This window comes from Dromiciops gliroides, chromosome 4, assembly GCF_019393635.1.
Source record: "Dromiciops gliroides isolate mDroGli1 chromosome 4, mDroGli1.pri, whole genome shotgun sequence".
Classification (NCBI taxonomy): Eukaryota; Metazoa; Chordata; class Mammalia; order Microbiotheria; family Microbiotheriidae; genus Dromiciops; species Dromiciops gliroides.
Window position 1 is genome coordinate 340,092,787 of NC_057864.1, and position 21,422 is coordinate 340,114,208.

The 21,422-nt window shown below is 36.1% G+C and overlaps 1 protein-coding gene across 2 annotated transcripts in view; it reads left to right on the top strand.

Annotated features, from left to right (window-relative positions):
* Nucleotides 1-21,422, top strand: part of FIG4 (FIG4 phosphoinositide 5-phosphatase) — a 143,705-nt gene that overhangs the window by 35,043 nt on the left and 87,240 nt on the right. For both annotated transcript variants that reach the window (XM_043999417.1, XM_043999418.1), the window contains 7 exons: nucleotides 2,274-2,430; nucleotides 4,944-4,994; nucleotides 7,944-8,092; nucleotides 13,092-13,220; nucleotides 16,643-16,743; nucleotides 18,433-18,595; nucleotides 20,797-20,894. In XM_043999417.1, coding sequence (XP_043855352.1) covers nucleotides 2,274-2,430; nucleotides 4,944-4,994; nucleotides 7,944-8,092; nucleotides 13,092-13,220; nucleotides 16,643-16,743; nucleotides 18,433-18,595; nucleotides 20,797-20,894 — 848 coding nt within the window. The remainder of the gene's footprint in view (nucleotides 1-2,273; nucleotides 2,431-4,943; nucleotides 4,995-7,943; nucleotides 8,093-13,091; nucleotides 13,221-16,642; nucleotides 16,744-18,432; nucleotides 18,596-20,796; nucleotides 20,895-21,422) is intronic.

Here is a 21,422-nt window from a genome sequence, read left to right on the forward strand (position 1 = left end):
GGGGAGAACAGGGAAAGTTTGGAACTGCCTCTGTGGAGAAATTAGATAGGCAATTAGGGAAGAGCAAAATGATGTATGTACTACAATGAGGACACATTTGGGATTAGATAGTACAGTATACTCAGCATGACTGTGACTTTTGTAGCACCTAAAGAAAGGAAGGAAGCAGTTGCTGGGAGTAATACACGACTGGAACCCAAAATAGTAAAAAAAATAGAATTTAAAAAATTGTTTTTACATATAATTGGGGAAAATGTAAAATGTTATTTTAAAAGAGCTAATTGGATGTCTTGCTCTCTTAAAGCCCTTTTTGGTGGTTATACCTGGCATTTTGGTATAGTGGAAATAGGCTGAATTTGGAGTCAGAGGTTTTGTTTTTAAATCCTAATTCTTTAGTTAGTCCCTGTATGACCTTGGATATGTCATCTTACTTTTTTGGGCCTCAGTTTTCTCATCTGTAAAATTAACATTGGATTAAATGGCATTTCAGCTAATTGGGACCAAAACAAAAGAAAAAAATAATAGTAGATCTTGTCACAATGTAGATTCTTACAGTGATCTAAAGGAGCCTATTTTTCCAAATATATTTTCCATCATTGTTGTTCACTAGTTTTAGTTGTGTCCAACTCTTTATGATTCCACTTGGGGTTTTCTTGGCAAAGATACTGGAGTGGTTTGCCATTTCCTTCTCTAGCCCATGTTACAGATGAGGAAACAGGCAAACAGGGTTAAATGACTTGCCCAGGGTAAAAAAGCTAGCAAGTGCCTGGGGCTGGATTTGAACTCAGATCTTCTTGACTCCAGGCCCCGGAACTCTATCCAGTGTGCCACCTATTTCCCCTTTCAAAATTCCAGAAATATAAAGGAAAAATCCAAATGATATGCTTTGGATTGGAGCTAAAAAGATAAAGTTGAATTTCACCTAAGAATCAAGTAGATGGGAGATGTTTTAGGGAAAATTCCTTGTCTAATTAAAAATAAATAAATTTAAAGGGAACGTAGAGAAGGGAGACTCGACTTGGGAAATTCTTATTATGTAACTCCAATTAAAAGTTCCTACTAGGTGTTTTATTGAGCTTTTGTTCAACTAAAATATAACTTTTACTTTTTAAACAAGCTGTTAATGAGTTTATAACAACCTTTTTATTTCTGGTTCATATATATATAATTAATATATAAATAATATATTAATATATATAATTACATCATATATATATATATATATATATATATATAATTTTTTGGGGGTGGGGCAATGAGGGTTAAGTAACTTGCTCAGAGTCACACAGCTAGTAAGTGTCAAGTGTCTGAGGTCATATTTGAACTCAGGTCCACTCGAATCCAGGGCTGGCGCTTTATCTACTGCGCTACCTACTTGCCCCCCTCTTATATCTTCTTATACCATGTCAGGTGTATTTAAAAAGGGGGGGAGGGTATCTTGATAGCCTATATGCAATATAAAATTATGAATGATTTCAGAAAAATGAATATAGTACTTTATATTTTTTGCAGGTTTAGAAAACAGGATATATACTTACCATATATATTTTGTCCATATTGATCATAGAATTCTAAAAGAATCTTTAGATTATCAACTATGTATGGGTCTTATAAATTGGTAAATATGGTGGTTTCATCAGCTATAAATGGAGGAGAATAAGATTTGGTTGCTTTGCTTAAGTGACTTGCTCAAAGTAATATCATCAATTACCAATAGAACATAAAGCAAGATCTATAGTTCCTGACTTCCATCCTGACAAGATTCAGCTTATTTAAGTGATGGCAAATACCACTCTGTAGAAAGGTTCTTAAAGAAATTTCTCATTTTAGTAGTACTTGAACCATGAAGAAATAATACTCTTAAGTCAGAATCATATCATGAGACAATGATTCTCTAAACATGTTTATCTGAAAAATATTTTAAAATACTTAAAAAAATTTCAACTTTGATACCTTAACAATCTGTGATTCCATTGGGATACTTCTTCCACTGACCCAGATTTTACAGCTCCACCTTGCTGTTTTACTGTGTTGCCATCTCTTCCCTACCCCCAATTCTTTTTTTTTTCTTTTTTGCGGGGCAGTGGGGGTTAAGTGACTTGCCCAGGGTCACACAGCTAGTAAGTGTCAAGTGTCTGAGGCCGGATTTGAACTCAGGTACTCCTGAATCCAAGGCTGGTGCTTTATCCACTGTGCCACCTAGCTGCCCCCCTACCCCCAATTCTTAAGGCATAAAAAATTTAAACATTGTATTTTCTTCTGTTTTGAAACAGGTTTTGTCAGATTTTTAGAAGGTTATTACATCATATTAATAACAAAAAGGAGGAAGATGGCTGATATTGGAGGACATGCAATATACAAGATAGAAGATACAAATATGATCTATATACCAAATGATTCTGTACGAGTTACTCATCCTGATGAAGCTAGGTAACTACTAGTGGTTAACTATTTGAATTGTGATATTACAGATTAAGGAAAGAAAGTATGTTGTATATATTATTTTAAAAGTGGTGTTTTATTTTGTTGTGTTTGGCACAGAGCAAATAATAGATGTGACTTACATCAAAGATCACATTGTAAAGATAGAAACTAATCAAGAAATAAATATCTGAGTATAAAAATAGGAAGATAAATCTTGGTCTCATTAGAAAGAATTATTAGAATAATATTCACTTTGTCATTTTAATCCAAGTATATAAAATAATTTTAGCTCCAGTATTTGAAGTGACCAGGCAAATGGGGAAACTTTAGTAGTTGTCTTTGTCTCCAAAACAGTTGGTAACCCAAAGTGATATGCAAATTAACTGGGCCAGAATTATTTATTATTGACATATACTATAGTTTAAAACTTTTTACATTAAATCCCCCTTTAATATGCTACATGTACTCTTTTTGCTGCAATCACTTGTTTTCTACAATTTGGAATTGAAATCACAAGATTTTGATATGTGTTCTTTTGAGCAATCTATTTTTCCAAGTCTAGCTTTGATAATACAGGAGGCATATCTTGGAGATATTGGGGGTTCAGTTCCAGACTTCCACAGTAGTTAGTCACATGAATTTTTTGGTTTTCCAGTGCATATAAAAGTTATATTTACATTATACTGTGGTTTATTAAGTGTGGAATAGTATTATGTCTTTAAAAAGTATATACTTAATAAAAATGCTATATTGCTAAAAAAATGATAATCATTGTCTGAGCCTTCAGTGAATTGTAATCTTTTTGCTGGTGGAGGATCTTGCCTCATGTTGATGGCTGCTGACTGATCAGGGTGGTGGTTACTGAAGTTTAGGGTGGCTGTGGCAACTTCTTAAAATAAGACAACAATGAAATTTGTTGCATTGATCGACTCTTCCTTTCACTTGCACTTAACAATGTAGGGTTATTTATTGTGTCTCAGGGAATAGGGAGGCTTGGAGAGAGAGGGCAGGAAATAGCGAGCCGGTAGAGCAGTCAGAACACGTAAAACATTAATTTATTATTAAGTTAATTGTCTTATATGGGTGTGGCTTGTGGCACCCCTAAAATAATTACAATGGTAACACCAAAGATCACTGATCACAGATCACCATAATAGGTATAATAATAATGAAAAAGTTTGAAACAAAATGGGACAAAGAGATACGATGTGGGCACATGCTGTTGGACACAGGGTTCCCACAAACCTTCAATTTGTAAAAAACACAATATCTGTGAAGCACAGTTAAACAACATATGCCTGTATCACTTAGGATTTCAATGGGATTTAAATCAGGGAAGTTTTTAGGGCATTGAAGTGTATGTGTCTCCTGGCTATTTTTCTTGACCTCCTACAATGTGTGACATGGTACAAGTTTATGTTGCCATACTCCATCTCCGTTTGACGATAACTATAATTCTAGAGTAGTTCTGTATCTTGATATATCAATAAACCTATCAGACCTCACTCTCTTAATGAAGACCAAATTTTCAGGACCAGCAGAAGTAAAAAAGTCACCAAAACAAATTCTTTCGGGGGTTACTATTTTATTTGATGAAGGTACCCAAATGTTACAGGCTCACTTGGACTTCTTTTGAAAACAGTTTTGCTATATGAATGAAATGAATGAAAAAAGCAGGTTTCATCAGTAAAAATGACCTTTTTCAAACTTTACTACCCAAATCTTTGTATTGTCTTGCCCATGACAGACATTTTTCCTTCATAGTAATAGTAACTGTTCTTTCATTTTGCTGCTTTTCCAATTTCCAGAAGCCTGTAATATACTATAGAAAAATACCTCTTCAGTTGCCAGGTCCCTCTGAAGGTCCTTGCTTATTTTCTTAAGATTCATTAGGCTTGGGGGCAGCTAGATGGTGCAGTGGATAAAGCACTGGCCCTGGATTCAGGAGGACCTGAGTTCACACTAGCTGTGTGACCCTGAGCAAGTCACTTAACCTTCATTTCCCTGCACCAAAAACAAAACAAAAAGATTGTTTAGGTTGTTTCACAGCAGCAACTTTGTCAGTCCCTGGTGTTTTTTATTTTTGATTGCATTTTCCTTTGCACATCAGAGTAACTGCTCATATTCAGTGATCGCTTAACTTTCTCACACCAATAGCCAATGCACTATTTCTAACAGTCTTTGAAGTATACATCAAAATCAAAGGGCACATCAAAAATGTAGTGAAGAGTACATCAAAAAATATATCAAAAGAGAGCAATGAAATATGTGCGTATGTCATGAAATCAACTCAGCTGATAGAAAGCTAAAGTGTGGAAACCAACTCAATCCAATTTCATTTGGATAAGGTCATAATAATATTTGTACTGTGTAGTTCATAGGTTGTTGTGAGGAAAACGTTATAAACTTGAAGTGCTACATAAATGTGAATTATTATCATGATACACACACATATAATGATGATGAAAATATCAAAGAATTTAATATGACTGTTATTCTTTGTTTTGGATTTTTTTTAGATATCTGCGAATATTTCAAAATGTAGACCTATCCAGCAATTTTTATTTTAGGTAAGCTTGGATTTAACTTGGGGGTTAATTGATTAATTAAAATTTAATTTTTTTGCAGGAGAATAGAGTAGGAATAAAACAATCAGGGATATGCTAACTCTTACTCTGTTTCTTAAATGAAAATTAATTTCACGAAGTCTAAATGTGTTTGGAACTTAAAGAAAACCTGTTTTCAGAAAATCCAGTCAGATAAATTAGGTGGTAATTATTAATATTATAAAAACATTTTGTGTTATACAAAAGGGGCTTATCTCAAGATTCCTTATTTAGGCCTACTTTAAGCATGATTTATAAAACCATTGATTCTTATACTTCATAAAAACTGTCTATTTTGTTAAGTGAAGTAAGATGTTTGGGGATGATGTTTTTTCTTTCAGGCTAAACCTGTGATTTAATTTGTATGGAGAGGACCATCTATGGAAAAATCATTCCGCCAATACGATGAATTGGTTGATACTGTTAAATCAAGAACTTAACAACTTTTGTCACTATGAAACAAAATTATTTGAACAAATGTGACTATTGAAATGATTGGAATAATCAACAAATGTAATACTATTAAGTTCCAAAGACAAAGCAGAAAAACCATTCTCAATCAAGCCTTACACATGAATTAAAGAAAAAAATTATCATTATGCCAAACAATAGTGTGTGCTGCTCCTCCTGCAGAAATGTTAGATACTCGAATAATTATATCTTATTGTACTTACCATAATAATGTAAGATGTAATGAATAGTAATTAAAAGTATTCTGAAAACAAGTTTACATAGAGAGTGGAAATATTCTGGCTGCACTTTGAAATTCTCTGCTAACAGTAAAACAGAAAGGAACTACAGAAAAAAAGAAAGTTTCTATGGTGAAATCTGTTATGAAAAAGCATCTCTTAGCCCCTCAAAACCTAAACTTTATTTGTGCAGGTTTTAGAATAAGGTCTGAAATTTAAGCCCATCCATCAGAGAAACCATTACTTATTAGAGTGCCAGATGGTCTCTGTCAGCATACCTTAGTTTACACCATTAGCATATCTCTTTGCTGTATTGACATTATTCATTACACTCATTCATTAAGTAGTGTAACAATTTAAAAAAATTTAAAAATGGATAAGTTAAAACGACAAAATTATTTACCCAGTATCATCTTGTGTTCCTTTTGGTCTGTTTCAAGGTTAGCACAGCTAAAACAGTTTGTCACCTGGTGTCCAAACTTCTGGTAATGACCCGATACCCCTCACCCTCACCTCCTGACACACTTATTTAGGTTGCTCCTTGGATATCAGACACATGGGCTGTGATTGGGCCCATACCAAGCATCATACTGGGAATTAATTGCTGGTTTTTTTTGGAAAAGGCTTATCAAGTTATATTTAGGCTATAGACAACTAGGTGGTGAAGTAGACAAAACCCTATCCCTGAAGTCAGATAGAACTGAGTTCAAATCTGACCTCAGGCAATTAATGGCTGTGTGACTAGCAAGTCACTTAAGTGCCTGCCTCAGTTTCCTCAGATGTAAAATGGGGATAATAGTAGCACTTACCTTGAAAGGTTATTGTGAGGATCAAATGAGATAATTTTTTAGTGACCGGCACATAGTAGGTGCTATGTACTCCTTTCTTCTTCCCTTCCCCTTCTATTTGAATGATAACCAAACACAAGGCAGCACATTAACGTGAACTTCAGTTTAAAATTTTTAAAAGCATGTCCTCAAGAGCTTATGTTCAGACAGTAGACTGTTCTGAGAAATGCCCCTTACCTGAATCATACAAATGCATGGATTTAAGTTTTTCAGCTTGTACTATGTATTTTGTGTCCAAATTCAACATATCCAAACCAGAAATTACTGTTGTTCTCCCTCAACCTTCCTTCTTTTGAACTGCTCTATTATCGTCAAGGACACATTCCCATTCATCCAGGTTCCTTACCTTGGTTTCATACTCATCTTCTGTCTTTTGCTAATCTCACATATCCCATCAGATGCTTGTCATGGAGTTTCTTTCACAACAGCACCTTACTCATATAGTCTCTCTATCTACTAGTCACAAGCTACTTCATAAATCAGGTCTTCAGGACCTCTCACTTGGACTGCTGCAATAGCTTTCTAATTGGTCTCCCCGATTCTAATCTCTCCTCACTCTTATCCATGCTCCACTTGACTATTAATGTGATTTTCCTAAAGTGTAGGTTGGACCGTGTCATTCTCCTGCTCAGTGAATTCTTAGTGGCTCACTATTACCTCTAGGCTCAAATATAAAGTCCTTTTTTTTGGGGGGGGGGCATTTAACAACCTAGTCCCCTTCTATCTTTTCAATTTTCTCATATCTTTCTCCCTTCCACACAATTGAGGATCCAAATATACTGTCTTACTTGTTACTCTGAACATGACACTATCTCATATCTTCTTACCTTTGTCTTGGATGTTCCCCATGCCTGGAACACTCTCCTCCCCAGTCTGATTCTTAGAATCCCTGGCTTCTTTTAAGATTCAACTCAAGTGCCATCTCTTCTAAGAAGTCTTTCATGTTCCCTTCAGGTGCTAGTGTCATTGCCTCTAATGTTATCTTCCATGTACTTTGTATTTATCGTGCATATTTTGATGTAAACATGTTGTCTCTCATTAGAAATGTAAGTTTCTTCAGGGCAGGGACTGCTTTTTCTTTTTCTGTGTATCCATAGCATTTAGCATAGTATATAGCATATAACACTTAATAAATGCTTATTGATTGATTTGTTTGTGTGGATTTATAATCCATGCAATGAACTATGAAGTTATTCCCTAGCCATAATTATGTTACATTTACACTGTGATTTTTTGCACAGAAATTCTTCTAAGTGAAATAATAAATGCAGAATAATTTAGTTTATGCAGTTACAATTCATATGGGAAGTCAGAGCTGTAAGAAAGCTTCTATAGTTCTCTCTATGGTTCTTAATACTTTAAAATTCTAATTTCAGTTACAGCTATGATTTGTCCCATTCCCTTCAATATAACTTGACCGTTTTGAGAATGCCTCTAGAAATGTTAAAAACTGAAACAGCTCAGACTCGCCAGGAGAGTTTTGACATCTTTGAAGATGAAGGACTAATCACACAGGGTGGCAGTGGTAAGTGACTTTCTCTATACTTCGGGATATGTTATGTGATAGCTATAAAATCTTCATTAAATTTTCTGTAGAGGTGGCTAGGTGGCTCAGTGTATAAGCACCAGCCCTGGATTCAGGAGTACCTGAGTTCAAATCCGGCCTCAGACACTTGACACTTACTAGCTGTGTGACCCTGGGCAAGTCACTTAACCCCAATTGACTCACTAAAAAAAAACAAAAAATAAAAAAATTCTGTAATTTCCATAAAGACTACTCTATAACCTTATTCTCCCATATTATTGCTTTAGATTTGTGAATTTGACCAATAGAAGTTTCAGACTTGATTAATCATTTTGTAATTTAATGTTTGTGACAGGCAGAAAATTGCATGCTGACATTTCTCAGAATTTAATAATTTGTTTTTAATTAAAATTGAACTTTATGCTATTCAAGTCTAGAACTATGGTCAAGTTCCAGATGGAGAATTCATCTTTGTACACACACCTCAGAACAAACTCCCTCTTCCTAGAGGCCAGCTCAATTTGGTCTAGTTTAAGAAAATGTCACAGGAAGCCAAATACCTCAAGTTAGAGTTGAGTCTTGTTTTGTCTAGACCTTATAGGTTAGAATGAATACAACCTATAGTATCTTGGTGCTTGACAAGGGATGACTTAGGGCAAGGTTTGTTCTTCTAGTGTTTATCTAGAATGGACAGTAAGTACTTGATAAGTGTTCATTGATTGATTGATTGATGAATAGTTTCTACTGTCAAGACTACCCTCATTCAGATATTTAGGTACCAGCCACAGTACTGGAGTCAAGTCAAAGTGTTCTGTATAAATTCTTTGCATTTTTGGTAAAGCTTCACTGAGCATGTGCAAAGTGTTGATACTCTTCTAGACTTGAATATCAATTTGGTATTTGGATTAAGATCATGCTACCTTCTCTAGGCTTAGTTCATCTAGTAGATGGGATCTATATAAGAAAGTCACAGGAAGTGGGGGAGTTGAAAGGGAAGAAGGGTTACTATAGGCACAATTATGGAATAATTATAGCTTTCTAATTTTTAAAGAAATTATAGTTTGCCAATTTGTAAAGCAAATCAAAGTATGTTTTTCTTTTTTTAATTATTTTTTTTTCAATTAGCAAAATTCCACCCTTTTCCCCTCCCACCCAAATGGGAGCAAAAGAAAAACATAACCTCTGTTATAGACATGTATAATCAAGAAAAGCAAATTTTTGCAGTGGTCATGTCTAAAAGAAAATTATACCTACTCATAGATATGTCTTATTCTATCCCTGCAGTTTTTCACCTCTCAGCAGATAGATAGTATGTTTCCTGTCCTCAGAAATCATGTTTTGTCATTAGGATGATAAGAGAACCTGTCTTTCAAAGTTGTTTGCCTTTACAGTATTGTTGTCATTGTATAATTTGTTCTCCTGGTTCTGTTTACTCTATTCTGTATCAGTTCACACAAGTCTTCTCAGGTTTCCTCTGAAACCATCTCCTTCATTCTTTCTTTCTTTCTTTTTTGTTTTTTAAAGTGAGGCAATTGGGGTTAAGTGACTTGCCCAGGGTCACACAGCTAGTAAGTGTTAAGTGTCTGAGGTCAGATTTGAACTTTGGTACTCCTGACTCCAGGGCTGGTGCTCTATCCACTGCGCCACTTAGTTGCCCCTCCTTCATTATTATTTTGTGTAGCCATCTCCCAGTTTATGGGGATTCCTTCAGTGTCCTTTTCTTTGCCAACTCAAAAAGGGCTGTACATACTTTTCTGTATTTTTATTTAGATTTTGTTTTGCTTAGGACTAAACTCTCCTTTAATTTACCCTTCCTCTATTTCCCCTTTCTTCCCTTTCCCTCCTACTTCCCTGTTTGAGTGAAACGTATTCCTGTATCCAATATCTGTGAGTGTGTGTGTGTGTGTGTGTTTGTATTTTTCCCTCCTTTGACCAGTTCAGATGGGAGTGAAGTTCAATTGTCAGTCATTACCCCCTACCTCTACCCCTTCTTCCTTGTTTGTATATATACTTGTGATCCTGAATGTATTAATTTTCCCTGACCTTCCTTTCCCTGTATCCCCTTGAACTCCCATCCATTCTTCTTTTATGAATAAGATGTAACAGAACCACTCTCAAGCTTTCTGTCTAATTAGATTCCCTCTGTGAACTCTGATGATGATAGGGTTCAGAGGGTACATATTTATCATGTTCCCACATTAGAATGTAATCAGTTTATCCTGGTTTGGTCCTTTATCATTATTTGTTTGTGTTTACTTTTTTATGTGTCTCTTAACTCCTGGGTTTGAACTTCAAAATTTCTACGAAGCTCTCGTATTTTTTTTTAAATCAGGAATGCTCAGAAGTCCTCTCTTTCCTAAAGCTGCCTCCTCCCCCCCCCCCCCCCCCCCGCCATTGCATTGTACTAAGTTTTACTGTTTTGGTTTTTTTACCTTCTGGAATATCATATTCTAGATTTCTGCTTATTTTTAATGGTGGCTTCTAAATTTTGTGTTATTCTGACTATGGGTTCTTGGTACTTGAATTTTTTCTTGTTGGCTGGTTGTAGTATTTTTTCTTTGATATGGAAGCTCTGGATTTTGATTATAATGTTCCTGAGAGTTTTCATTTGGGGATTTCTTTCTGAAGGAAATTGCTAGATTCTATCAATATCTCTTATGCCCTCTGATTCTAATGGATCTGGACAGTTTTCTTTAAGATTTCTTGAAATATGTATAGGTTTTCTTTTTTTTTTGGCATGGTGGTGGTCACAGCATCCTGGTGGTACAATGGTTCTTAATTTTTCCCCTCCTTGATCTGCTTTCTAGTCAGTTGTTTTTGTCATAAAATACCTTGCACTTTATTCTATTTTTCAGTTTTGACTTTGTTGTAATATTTCTTGTTGCCTAATGGTATCATTGTCTTCTGTTTGGTCCATTCCAATTTTCTTTTTTTTTTTTGTGGGGCAATGAGGGTTAAGTGACTTGCCCAGGGTCATACAACTAGTGTCAAGTGTCTGAGGCTGTATTTGAACTCAGGTCCTCCTGAATCCAGGGCCAGTGCTTTATCCACTGTGCCACCTAGATGCCCCCTCCATTCCAATTTTCAGGGAGTTCCTTGCTTTGGCAAAGTTTTTACTTCTTGTACCAAAGTATTAATTCACTTTCCAATTCTTTCTTCCATAGCTCTCATTTCTTTTCTATTTTTTTCCTTTAACATTCTCATTTCATTGATAAAAACATTTCAAAACTCTTGTAAATAAATTTTGCTTTATCTATTCCAGGAATTCTAGTTGGTTTTTCCTCCCAGGCTGTGTTTTTCTTTGAGGTTTTACTTATAGATATTTTGGAGTCATTCTCTTCTTCTGTGCTTGTGTCTTGCACATGCATGTTACTATATATGCTCTTTATGGTGAGATTTCCTTATTTTTCCTGCCTTCTTGAAAGTTAATTTGGTGTTATGAAGACAAAAACCTTGAAACTCATAGGAATAAAGAGATTTAAACATCAGTAAAGTAACATGAGCAGTGCTTTTGTAAAGCTCCCACCCATACTGAAGAAAGGTAAATTTAAGGTATAACTTTAGGAGGTGCCATAGGGTACCATAGAGGAATGGTATAATTTGAATGAAATACTATTTTATATTACCAGATATAGAAAACATTTGGTGTTCCCAAGACCTAATTAATTGAAAAAATGGTGCTGCTTCTCTCCTATACACAACTCTCATGAGTTTCTTCACTTACTACCCAACTGAACATCATAGGTGCTTTGTAAATACTTGCTAATTGATGGAACAAAATACAAAATGCCAATCATGGTGTGGAGGTGAGCCTGTGTTCTCAAAGACCCTGTTGGAAGAAAGCAAAATCTGGCTGATTCTTCCATACTGGAAGGCCTTTGAGTTCAGGCCTAATGATTGAGAGGCTTATAACCAGTTCTGTTAAATCATGGAAGGGTTTCTAATCTATACATTTATGAACTCACCCAACCTTACAATTTAAGCTGTGACAAGGATTGAGACATACTATAAATCATGTCCCCAAAAACTATAACCTTTTTTTTTTTAGTAAAAGTCTGATATAAGGCATTTCTTAGTATTGTCTTTCATCCCTGCTGTTATAAAGAGATTACATTATATTTATTCAATATGTTTTAAAACGTTCTTAATGTATCTGTGTCATTGTTGGCTATTGTAAGTTGAAGTTTCCTGAGAAGCAGACTTGTATTTCTTTATTCCCTTTGTACCTTGCCTAGCAGTGTTTTTTTCCCTTCAGGCTTTAAATGACAATCAAATATATAAAAGATATTGTACTGTTCCTCCCAGATTTTAACAAGCCAGCTGGGGCCAGAATCTGCCATGGGCTGGCTGTGACTTGAGTGAGGTTCATGGCAGTGACAGGACCCTTTTTGGATAGGACTTCTTAGGGGGTTGGGAAGGTGAGGTCAAGGCTGTGAAGTATTGGATTGGGGTTGGGGCTGGGGAGAGTGTGTGGTATAGACTTGTCAGTCAGATTCAATATACAGAATTTGGGTTGTGAAACTGAGGACTAAAGGGGGCAAGTAACATTGGAAACTTAAACAAGAACAAACCCAATGATGCTATGGAGATACTAGGAGGCCAATAGGGAGTGAAGTCCAAGACAGAAGCTTTACTACTTGGTACTGAACTAATCAATAAAGTTTAGAGCTTGGCAAAGAGCTCTTTTAGTTGCCTTCCTGAATGGTTGATGGTGCTTGCCTGTATTTATGTCCAACCATACAGAGTCAGAAACACTGTTCAACTTTCCCTGAATCCTCCTTAGCTTGAGAGAGAGAGAGAGAGAGAGAGAGAGAGAGAGAGAGAGAGAGAGAGAGCGAGCCTGAGCATCTCTTATTATTCTCAATGGTGCTGACAGATATACTGATAATGGCAACACTATTCAATCACTGAGTTTATTCTAAAGTTAAAACTACAAGCTGAAGAGCTTAGTTTCCCTTTCTTCTTTCACCTTTCTGAAATTCATTTTCATTTTTTCCAGGTGTATTTGGGATTTGCAGTGAACCCTATATGAAGTATGTGTGGAATGGTGAACTTTTGGATATAATAAAAAACACTATCCATCGTGACTGGCTGCTGTATATTATTCATGGCTTCTGTGGGCAGTCAAGTATCCTTTATAGGTCATATTTCATGCTATCTGTTTTGGAGCTAAAATTCTACAGGTAGAAGGTAGCTATATATGAACCAAAGACATAAACCCAGTAGGTAGGTTTTAGTTATCAGCAAACTTAATGACGTTTGTGTTAAATGTAAGTGCATTATGGTAGGCACTGGGAATACAAAGAGATTTTGTCATTCAATTCAACCTTTATTAAATACCTACTATGTGCAAGGAATTCTTTTAGGTACTGGGGATAGACAGACAAAAAGAAGCAGTCCCTGATTTACATTTTATTGAATATGGCCAAGGCCTTCAAGAGATTGATAGTCTGGTTGAAACAGCATATAAATATAAGATGATAAATAACGCCATACACTAGCATATGCTAAATACCAAAAGAATGGCATAAATGGGGGGGGGCAGCTAGGTGGCACAGGGGATAAAGCACCAGCCCTGAATTCAGGAGGTCCTGAGGTTAAATCTGGCCTCAGACACTTGACACTTACTAGCTGTGTGACCCTGGGAAAGTCACTTAATCCTCATTGCCCCATTTTTAAAACAAATCCCAACTAAGAATGGCATAAATGGTGAATACCACAGGAATTAAAAGGAAAGAGCAATCACTCCAACCACATCTCTGAGAGAAAAGAGAAAGCTTCATGGTTTTGATTAAGACTTGGATAAGCAGAGACCAATGCTAAGTAGAGTCTAGTCATGCTGTATGGCAGACACAGAAGTGGGACCCTGCATGTTTGTGCTTGAGAAACAAGGAGGAGACCGTTTTCGCTAGAGTAAAAGATTCTTGGAGGGCAAACAGTTCTCAGACTTTTTAGTCTTAGATTCCCTTTACACTGTTTAAAAATTACTGAGAATGGAGCAGCTAGGTGGCACAGTGGATAAAGCTCCAGCACTGGATTCAGGAGATCCTGAGTTCAAATCCGGCCTCAGACACTTGACACTTACTAGCTGTGTGACCTTGGGCAAGTCACTTAACCCTCATTGCCCCACCAAAAAAAAATTACTGTGAACCCCACAGAACTTTTGTTTGTTTTTTGGATTGTGTCTGTTGATATTTACTGTATTAGAAATTGACTGGTAAAATTTAAAAATATTTATTCATTTAAAAACAACAATAATAAATTTATTACATGTTAAACACAAATAACATTTTTAAATGAAAAATTGCTATCTTTTCCAAAACAGAAAAAACGTTGTGAGAATGTTTTTATAGATCTCTTTAATGTCTGGCTTAATAGAACCAAGCTGGATTCTCTTATTTATGTTGTTTTGGTAGAAGTATGTGAAGAAAATATGGCCTTATGCAGATATATATAGTTAGAAAAGGGAAGAGTAATTTAGTAGATAAATAACACCTTATTTATTATGAAAATAGAACTCTGACCTCATGAACCCCCTGAAGTTATCTCAGGGACCCCCAGGGATCCAGAGACCATGCCCTTCAGGATCTTCTATGGGTGAATGATGGGAAATTAGATTAGGGAAATGAGAATATAGGAACCAAATTGAGGAAGGACTTGAATATCGAGCTAAGGAAAGTATGCTCTTCGAAGTTCTATTCAGAGTTTTTAAGCAGGGCGTGAGATATACAAAGCCTTGTTTCAGGAAGAGTAGTCTACAGAAGTGTGTAGGATAGATTGGAGCAGAAAGAGAAAGAAAGCATAGTTGTTAGAATCCATTTGCAGTAGCCCAGATGTGAAGTGATGAGGGCCTACACTGGGGTGAAATCACTGGGAGTGAAAAGGAAGGGATTGATGTGAGAAATTATAAGGAATTGCTTGTGGGATTGGGCCCAGGTTATATAAAGTGGTGGAAAAAAATGTTTCTATGAAGAACTTAAAGTCTCTTTTGTGAAGTAGGTTGAGCCCTGGTTAGAGTGTTGGGCTCAGTTTTATGAACCATTTTTCTCTTTTAAGTGTTTAGATTTACCCTTCTCCCATTGATTTTACTATAGAGTTATGTTGAAAACAGTTTGAGAAAGTGGTATTCTAAAGTTTTAAAGGAATCAGTTTAGGTAGACACTTTGAAAGGACCTCTAAGTGTGTAATTTGTAGAAACTGTAATAGAATTTTATAAGGCTTTGGCAGGCCTTTTTTTGACACTATGGTTGTAGTTTTCCTTTTTACTTACTGCATTTTACCACAAATATAGTACTCGAAACAAGTTTAAGAAAAGGGTCATTTTGACATGATAGAATTCTAGAATGTTAGAGCTGAAATGGCCATTACAAAGCATCTACTCCTCATTTTATAGAGGAGGAAGGTGAGGCCTAGAGAAGTTACATGATTTACAAGGTAAAACAAAACCAGGGTTAGAACCAGCTCTCCACACTGTCCACTCCATCTATTCCACCATGCCATCTGCTTCCTTCCTAATGTGGATAGATGTGGAAAACTATTGTAAAGTTTTCTTAGCTTCTTCTTGCCTTCAATTTGTTGTTCATATTGCTAGAGAATTCAGGAATCAGCCTTTCAATAGCGAAATGCCTACAAGTTGGCTTATACAAGGGAGAGCTATAATGGATGGTTTGAAGTATTTTTTAAATACATCAGTGTTTATATATCCAATATAAATGTTTTTAAAGATGCCACTTTGGAGACTCTTTATTTATTTCTGTGATGTGCCATTACTCAGCCATGTTTTAAAAACTCTAATTTTAAACTTCTTTTCAAAACCAGGTTTTGAGATATACAAGAACTGTCTTGTTACTATTACATCTCACTTTTGACCAAAAACTATTATTCATCACTTATCTTATGAACTGAAGTTATCTTTCAGTAACTTTTGGCTGTTTGGAAAGTTCCAATCCATTTTTTTTTTTCATATGAAGATTAAGAGAATTTGCCATTGGGCATGGTAGTGGGTGCCTATAAACCCTCCTACAAATGAGGTTGAGACTGCTAGATTCCTTAAGCTTGGGCCTTATAAACTGCAGTGAACTAATTCAATCTGGCATCTCCACATGAAGTTCATGTCCCAATATAGTGAGCCTCTGGTAGTAACCACCAGGCTGATTAAGGAAGAACAATAGGCAACATCAGAAATGGAACAGATCAGAGCTCTGGTACTGATCAATAGTGGGATTGGGCCCATGAGTGGTTGCTTTCTTTCCAGCCTGAGTGAGATAGGGAGACCTAATTTCAAAAAGAAAAAAGGGTGGGGTGGGGGTGGGGAGAGAAAGATGGGGGGGGTAGGGAAAGGGAGAGGGAATGGAAGAAGGTGGGATAGGAGAGAGGAGAGAGAAAGAAAATAAGCCATCATCGCTGAAAGCAGTACAGGTTTTACTTTGGGGAAGGATATCTTGCTATCCTAAAAATCCAACAGTGAATTTTTACGTGTTAGAAATATTTATTTCATATGATGTTGTCTGGTAATCATATATGTTAAAGAACTTTAACTTGATTTCTCAGAGTTGTTAATTTATGGTCGACCAGTCTATGTTACTCTGATAGCTAGAAGATCAAGTAAATTTGCTGGGACTCGTTTTTTAAAGAGAGGTGCAAACTGTGAGGTAAGGAAAAGCCTTTTTGCTATTTATGTCTATTTGCTGCTATGTATGTATGTGTGTGTGTGTGTGTGTGTGTGTGTGTATATATATATACACACACACACACACACACACACATATATATATAAGCTTTATGGAGGTTTTGGATATTTAATATGAGGGTGTCTTTCTTGATTAGATAATATTACATCTTCCAGATTATCTAAAAGTTGGCAGGAGGAATTATTAACTTTTAAGCATTTTAAAAAATTATCCACATTATTACTTGGGGGGACTCAGGCCCTGATTAATGTTTAAGAGAGGTAGCTACAAATCAATACTTCAATCTGGTTAATATGGTTACTCAGTTTTCTTTTTCAGATTGCATCCTCCCTGTGCCTTCTCATTTTGGGCACTTCCTGTCCATGTCAGCATGGCACAGTAGAAGGAGTTTTACTGGATTTGAAATCAAAGGATCTGGGTTTAAATGCCAGCTCTGCTACTCTCTACCTGTGTAACTTGGATAACCTTTCTAGGTCCTGATTCCTGGCCTGTAAAATGAGTGGGCTGGATGAGATGGCCTCTAAGGTCCCTGTCAGCTCTAAATCTGTGACCCTGTGATCCTTTGTCTTCCCATAAACTCTCCGTGGAAGATCTACCCCAATATCTTCCGTGTAGGTCTTTTAACACCCATCTGTTGTTTCTCTTGCTACATGACTGGCCTTCTTCCTTTTATGATCATACATTTCCTGGATGATAAAAATATTATCAGCTGAAGTATCATCATGGGGAAAAAAAGGACATGGATAATACAGAAATGGAAATAGCTATTTACAAAAATGGGGCAGGCAGGGGGAAATACTTATTCTGGGAATAACATACTTGGTAATAAGTAGCTGGAGGCAGATGGAAACACTTGATTACCTCTTTTCTCCTCTGAATTATGTCGTCTCAGGAGTCAGCCACAAGAGGGAGGAATACCACCTTTCTTTAACTCACCTGCCTTGTCACGTTAAGGCTTTGTACTACCACTTGTGTTAAGCTAGTTGAGTGTGGGCAAGGTGAGTGGCTAGGTAAGCAAGTATATATGGACAGTTGATTTTTCTGCATCTGGTTTAAACCAACGGTAAACATTTTTGAGAATTTAGTTTTTGAGATGCCAGGTTTTTTAAAAACCATCTTCTGAAATAGGCTAAACAAGCTTCGCATTATCTATTTTTATAACATAAGCAGAAAGAAATGGTATTAATGCCTCAGAGAGTGAGAAGTGCCACATCTGATTCAATTCTTTCTCATCCCTCTGCCAGAAAGAAGCTATTGACAGTATTTTGATCTCCTTTGGCCGTTTTCCCCTGGTTTGCATTTTAATTTTTGATATTCTGCCATTTGGTTTGGTTTATTTTACTTTTTAAAAAATTTCAATCAGTTGAACTACAAGTTTGTATTTCTCTAGATGCTTTTCAACTAGTACTCGTTTTATTGATTGGTTTTAATCTGATTTTTTTTTGTTCTCTTTAACCTCTTTTGTTGTTTTTTTAAAAATTACCTTCCTATGAATACTTCCTTTCAAAGCTTGTCATTTGACTTATATTCGTATTTTATATTGGCTGTCCTTTGTTACTTTCAGAACACTTCTGTTAGCAGGCACTATAACTTAGAGGCATACTTCTGTTTTTGCATTTTCAATATGTGTGTGTGTGTGTTTCTTTCTAGGGTGATGTTGCTAATGAAGTAGAAACTGAACAAATAGTCTGCGATGCTTCTGTAATGTCATTTACAGCAGGAAGCTATTCCTCATATGTGCAAGTTAGAGGATCTGTCCCCTTATATTGGTCTCAAGATATTTCAACTATGATGCCTAAGCCTCCAATTACCTGTATGTGAAAAATCCTTTCAAGCAATAATTTTAATGATTGTTCCTTACCTAATGTGGCATATTAGAGAAGGCCTAGTTTAAAAAAAGCAGCTAGGTGGTACAGTAGATGGAGTGCCAGGCCTGCAGTCAAGAAGACTTGAGTTCAAATTAGGTGTCAGACATTTATTACCTGCGTGACCCTGGACAAGTTTACTTAACCCTCTTTGTTTATTTCCTCATCTGTAAAATGAGCTGGAGAAGGAAATAGCAAACCACTCCAGTATTTTGCCATGAAAACCCCAAATGGGGTCACAAAGAGTTGGATGTGACTAAAAAAAATGACTGAACAGCAAAGCTTAAAAAAATAAACTGTTACAGTTCTAAAATGATGTAGGCATGGACCTTAATTTAATGATAAAATTATGTTTGTTTAAAATACCAAATTAGCAAGTAATTATGATTATAATAGGCTCTCTTTATTTATCTGTGTAAATCTAGGGATTGTAAGCCATTATCATGGAGTACTTAAAATAGATCTAGGTAATATAGAATAGAGGATAATTTATGTACATGCATTTTTACAGTGCTATAAACTTTATAAAATGCTTTCTTCGTAGTAACTCTGTGAGGTAGGTAGTATAAATTTTATTATCTTCATTTTACAGATGAGGAAGCTAAAGGTCATAGAGGCTGACAGGTCATGGCCAGGCCATGTCAAGTCAATTAAGCACTTGCTATGTGCTAGACACTGCTAAGCTCTGAGAATACAAATACAAGTAGAAAGAAAGATATTCCTTCCCTCAAGGAGTTTACATTCGAATAGATAACAGCAGCTCAAAAAAGGGAGTTGAAAAGAGTGAGAATAGGAGGAAAGATGAAAGTAACTGGTGGGGGGAATTGTAGAGAAAGATGGGGAGAGTCAGGAGTGTAGCCTGGGAGAATTGAAGGCATGGCTGTCTTGAACCTCCTTAAATGGAGGTTTGGGAAGAATCAGAGGGAGAGACTGCAGGGATAGAGAGTATTTCCAATTTGTGAATTCCAAGGTAAAGAGATTTCTGGGGCATTGTAAAGATTTACTATATATTGTAGGCAAGGATAGTAAGTGCAGAAGCTGGAATTTGGATTTGGATAGTCTGATCCCAAATATTCTCTTTCTACTATCTTACCTCTTGTATATAATATTTATTTGAAGAGAAGTAGGGGTATTCAGAGATTATAGAATGTGTTCTGAAAATCATTAAGTGTTGACCATTTGCACTTGATTACTTAGAGCTCTTAATTTGTGGTTAACTAGTTACTCTAGTAGCTAGGAGATCAAGTAAATTTACTAGAACCCATTTTGCTAGAAAAGATGCTGTAGGGGAGGACCTTAAGTATCATCTATCCAGAGGATCCTAACATGGAGTCCACGAACTTATTTTTAAAAATATTTTGATAACTGTATTTTAATATGATTTTCTTTGGAATATTTTATATTATGTAATTTAAAACATTTTGCTGAGAAGGGATCTGTGGGTGTCACCAGATTGCAAAAGGGGTACATGACATAAAAAAAGATTAAGAATCCCTAATCTAGCCTACTCTACCCCTTTATTTTACAGAGGAGGAAACCGAGTCCTAGTATGGTGAGTTGACTTGCTGCAGTCACACAGTTAACTGATAGCAGAACTCAGACTGGAACCTTGGTCTTCTGACTTTTCAACACTCTTCACTATGCAACAGCTTCCCTATTTGTCTAAAAGAAATACACATTGATTAGAACAGAGAACTCTGCCATTTTTATATGTGCTTATTTATATGCATATAAGTGAATTTTAAAATTTCTTTTTAAAGTATTATTGAGAAATAAATTGCATTTGATTCTAGGAATTTGGAAGTTGTTTAGCTTCAGAATACTATTTGACATCAATGTTTCCTTATAGATATTTAGGATCCACATTCAAATAATTTCAAAATAAATGCTATTTCTTTAAAAACTATTTTTTTGAATTTGGGGGGGGATGGGGCTATGAGGGTTAAGTGACTTGCCCAGGGTCACACAGCTAGTGGGTGTCAAGTGTCTGAGGCTGGATTTGAATTCAGGACCTCTGGAATCCAAGGCTGGTGCTTTATCCACTGTACCACCTAGCTGCACCTTTAAAAACTATTTTTAAAGAAATAGATAAGAATGATTACTACTTGATTTTTGCAAGTGATTTTATCTGCATTGTTATTTTTCTCAGTGGATCAAGCGGATCCATTTGCCCATATAGCTGCTCTTCACTTTGACCAGATGCTCCAGAGGTTTGGCTCCCCTATTATCATCTTAAATCTAGTGAAGGTATGGCATGGTGATGGGTTGTTTTATTATGTTATACAGATACATTTGGTCACTTCTTCAGTGCTGAGGACCCACTGCATATTTTTCTACCACTCCCCAGAATGGAATGTTTCAACTAGTCAAGATCTGCTAGCCTGGAACACCTTGATCTCCCTTCCCCTTTTACCTTCAATCTCCGACCTCTTGGCCTCCAAGCATAGACTCCCTGGTGGCCCCTTTCCCTTTATAACTCAAGAAGATAAGAGGTTTTTTATGGGAAAGCTAGTGGTCAGGTTTTTCTGATTTCTTGATCTAGGTTCCTTCCATCAGTCTCTTTGTCTGGTTCATATACAGGTTAAATTTCCATTTGATCTCCATACCCTTATCCCTTGAAAAACCCCAAACCCAAAACCTATAGGAAGTTACTTTAGTTCAGAATGTAGTTTACCTTTGCCCATCTGATCATGGGCCAAGGGCATCTGTGTTAAAGAGACAGGGAAATGAAGCTGCCATAGATATACCTTGAAGCATAGATGTGTATCAACTTCC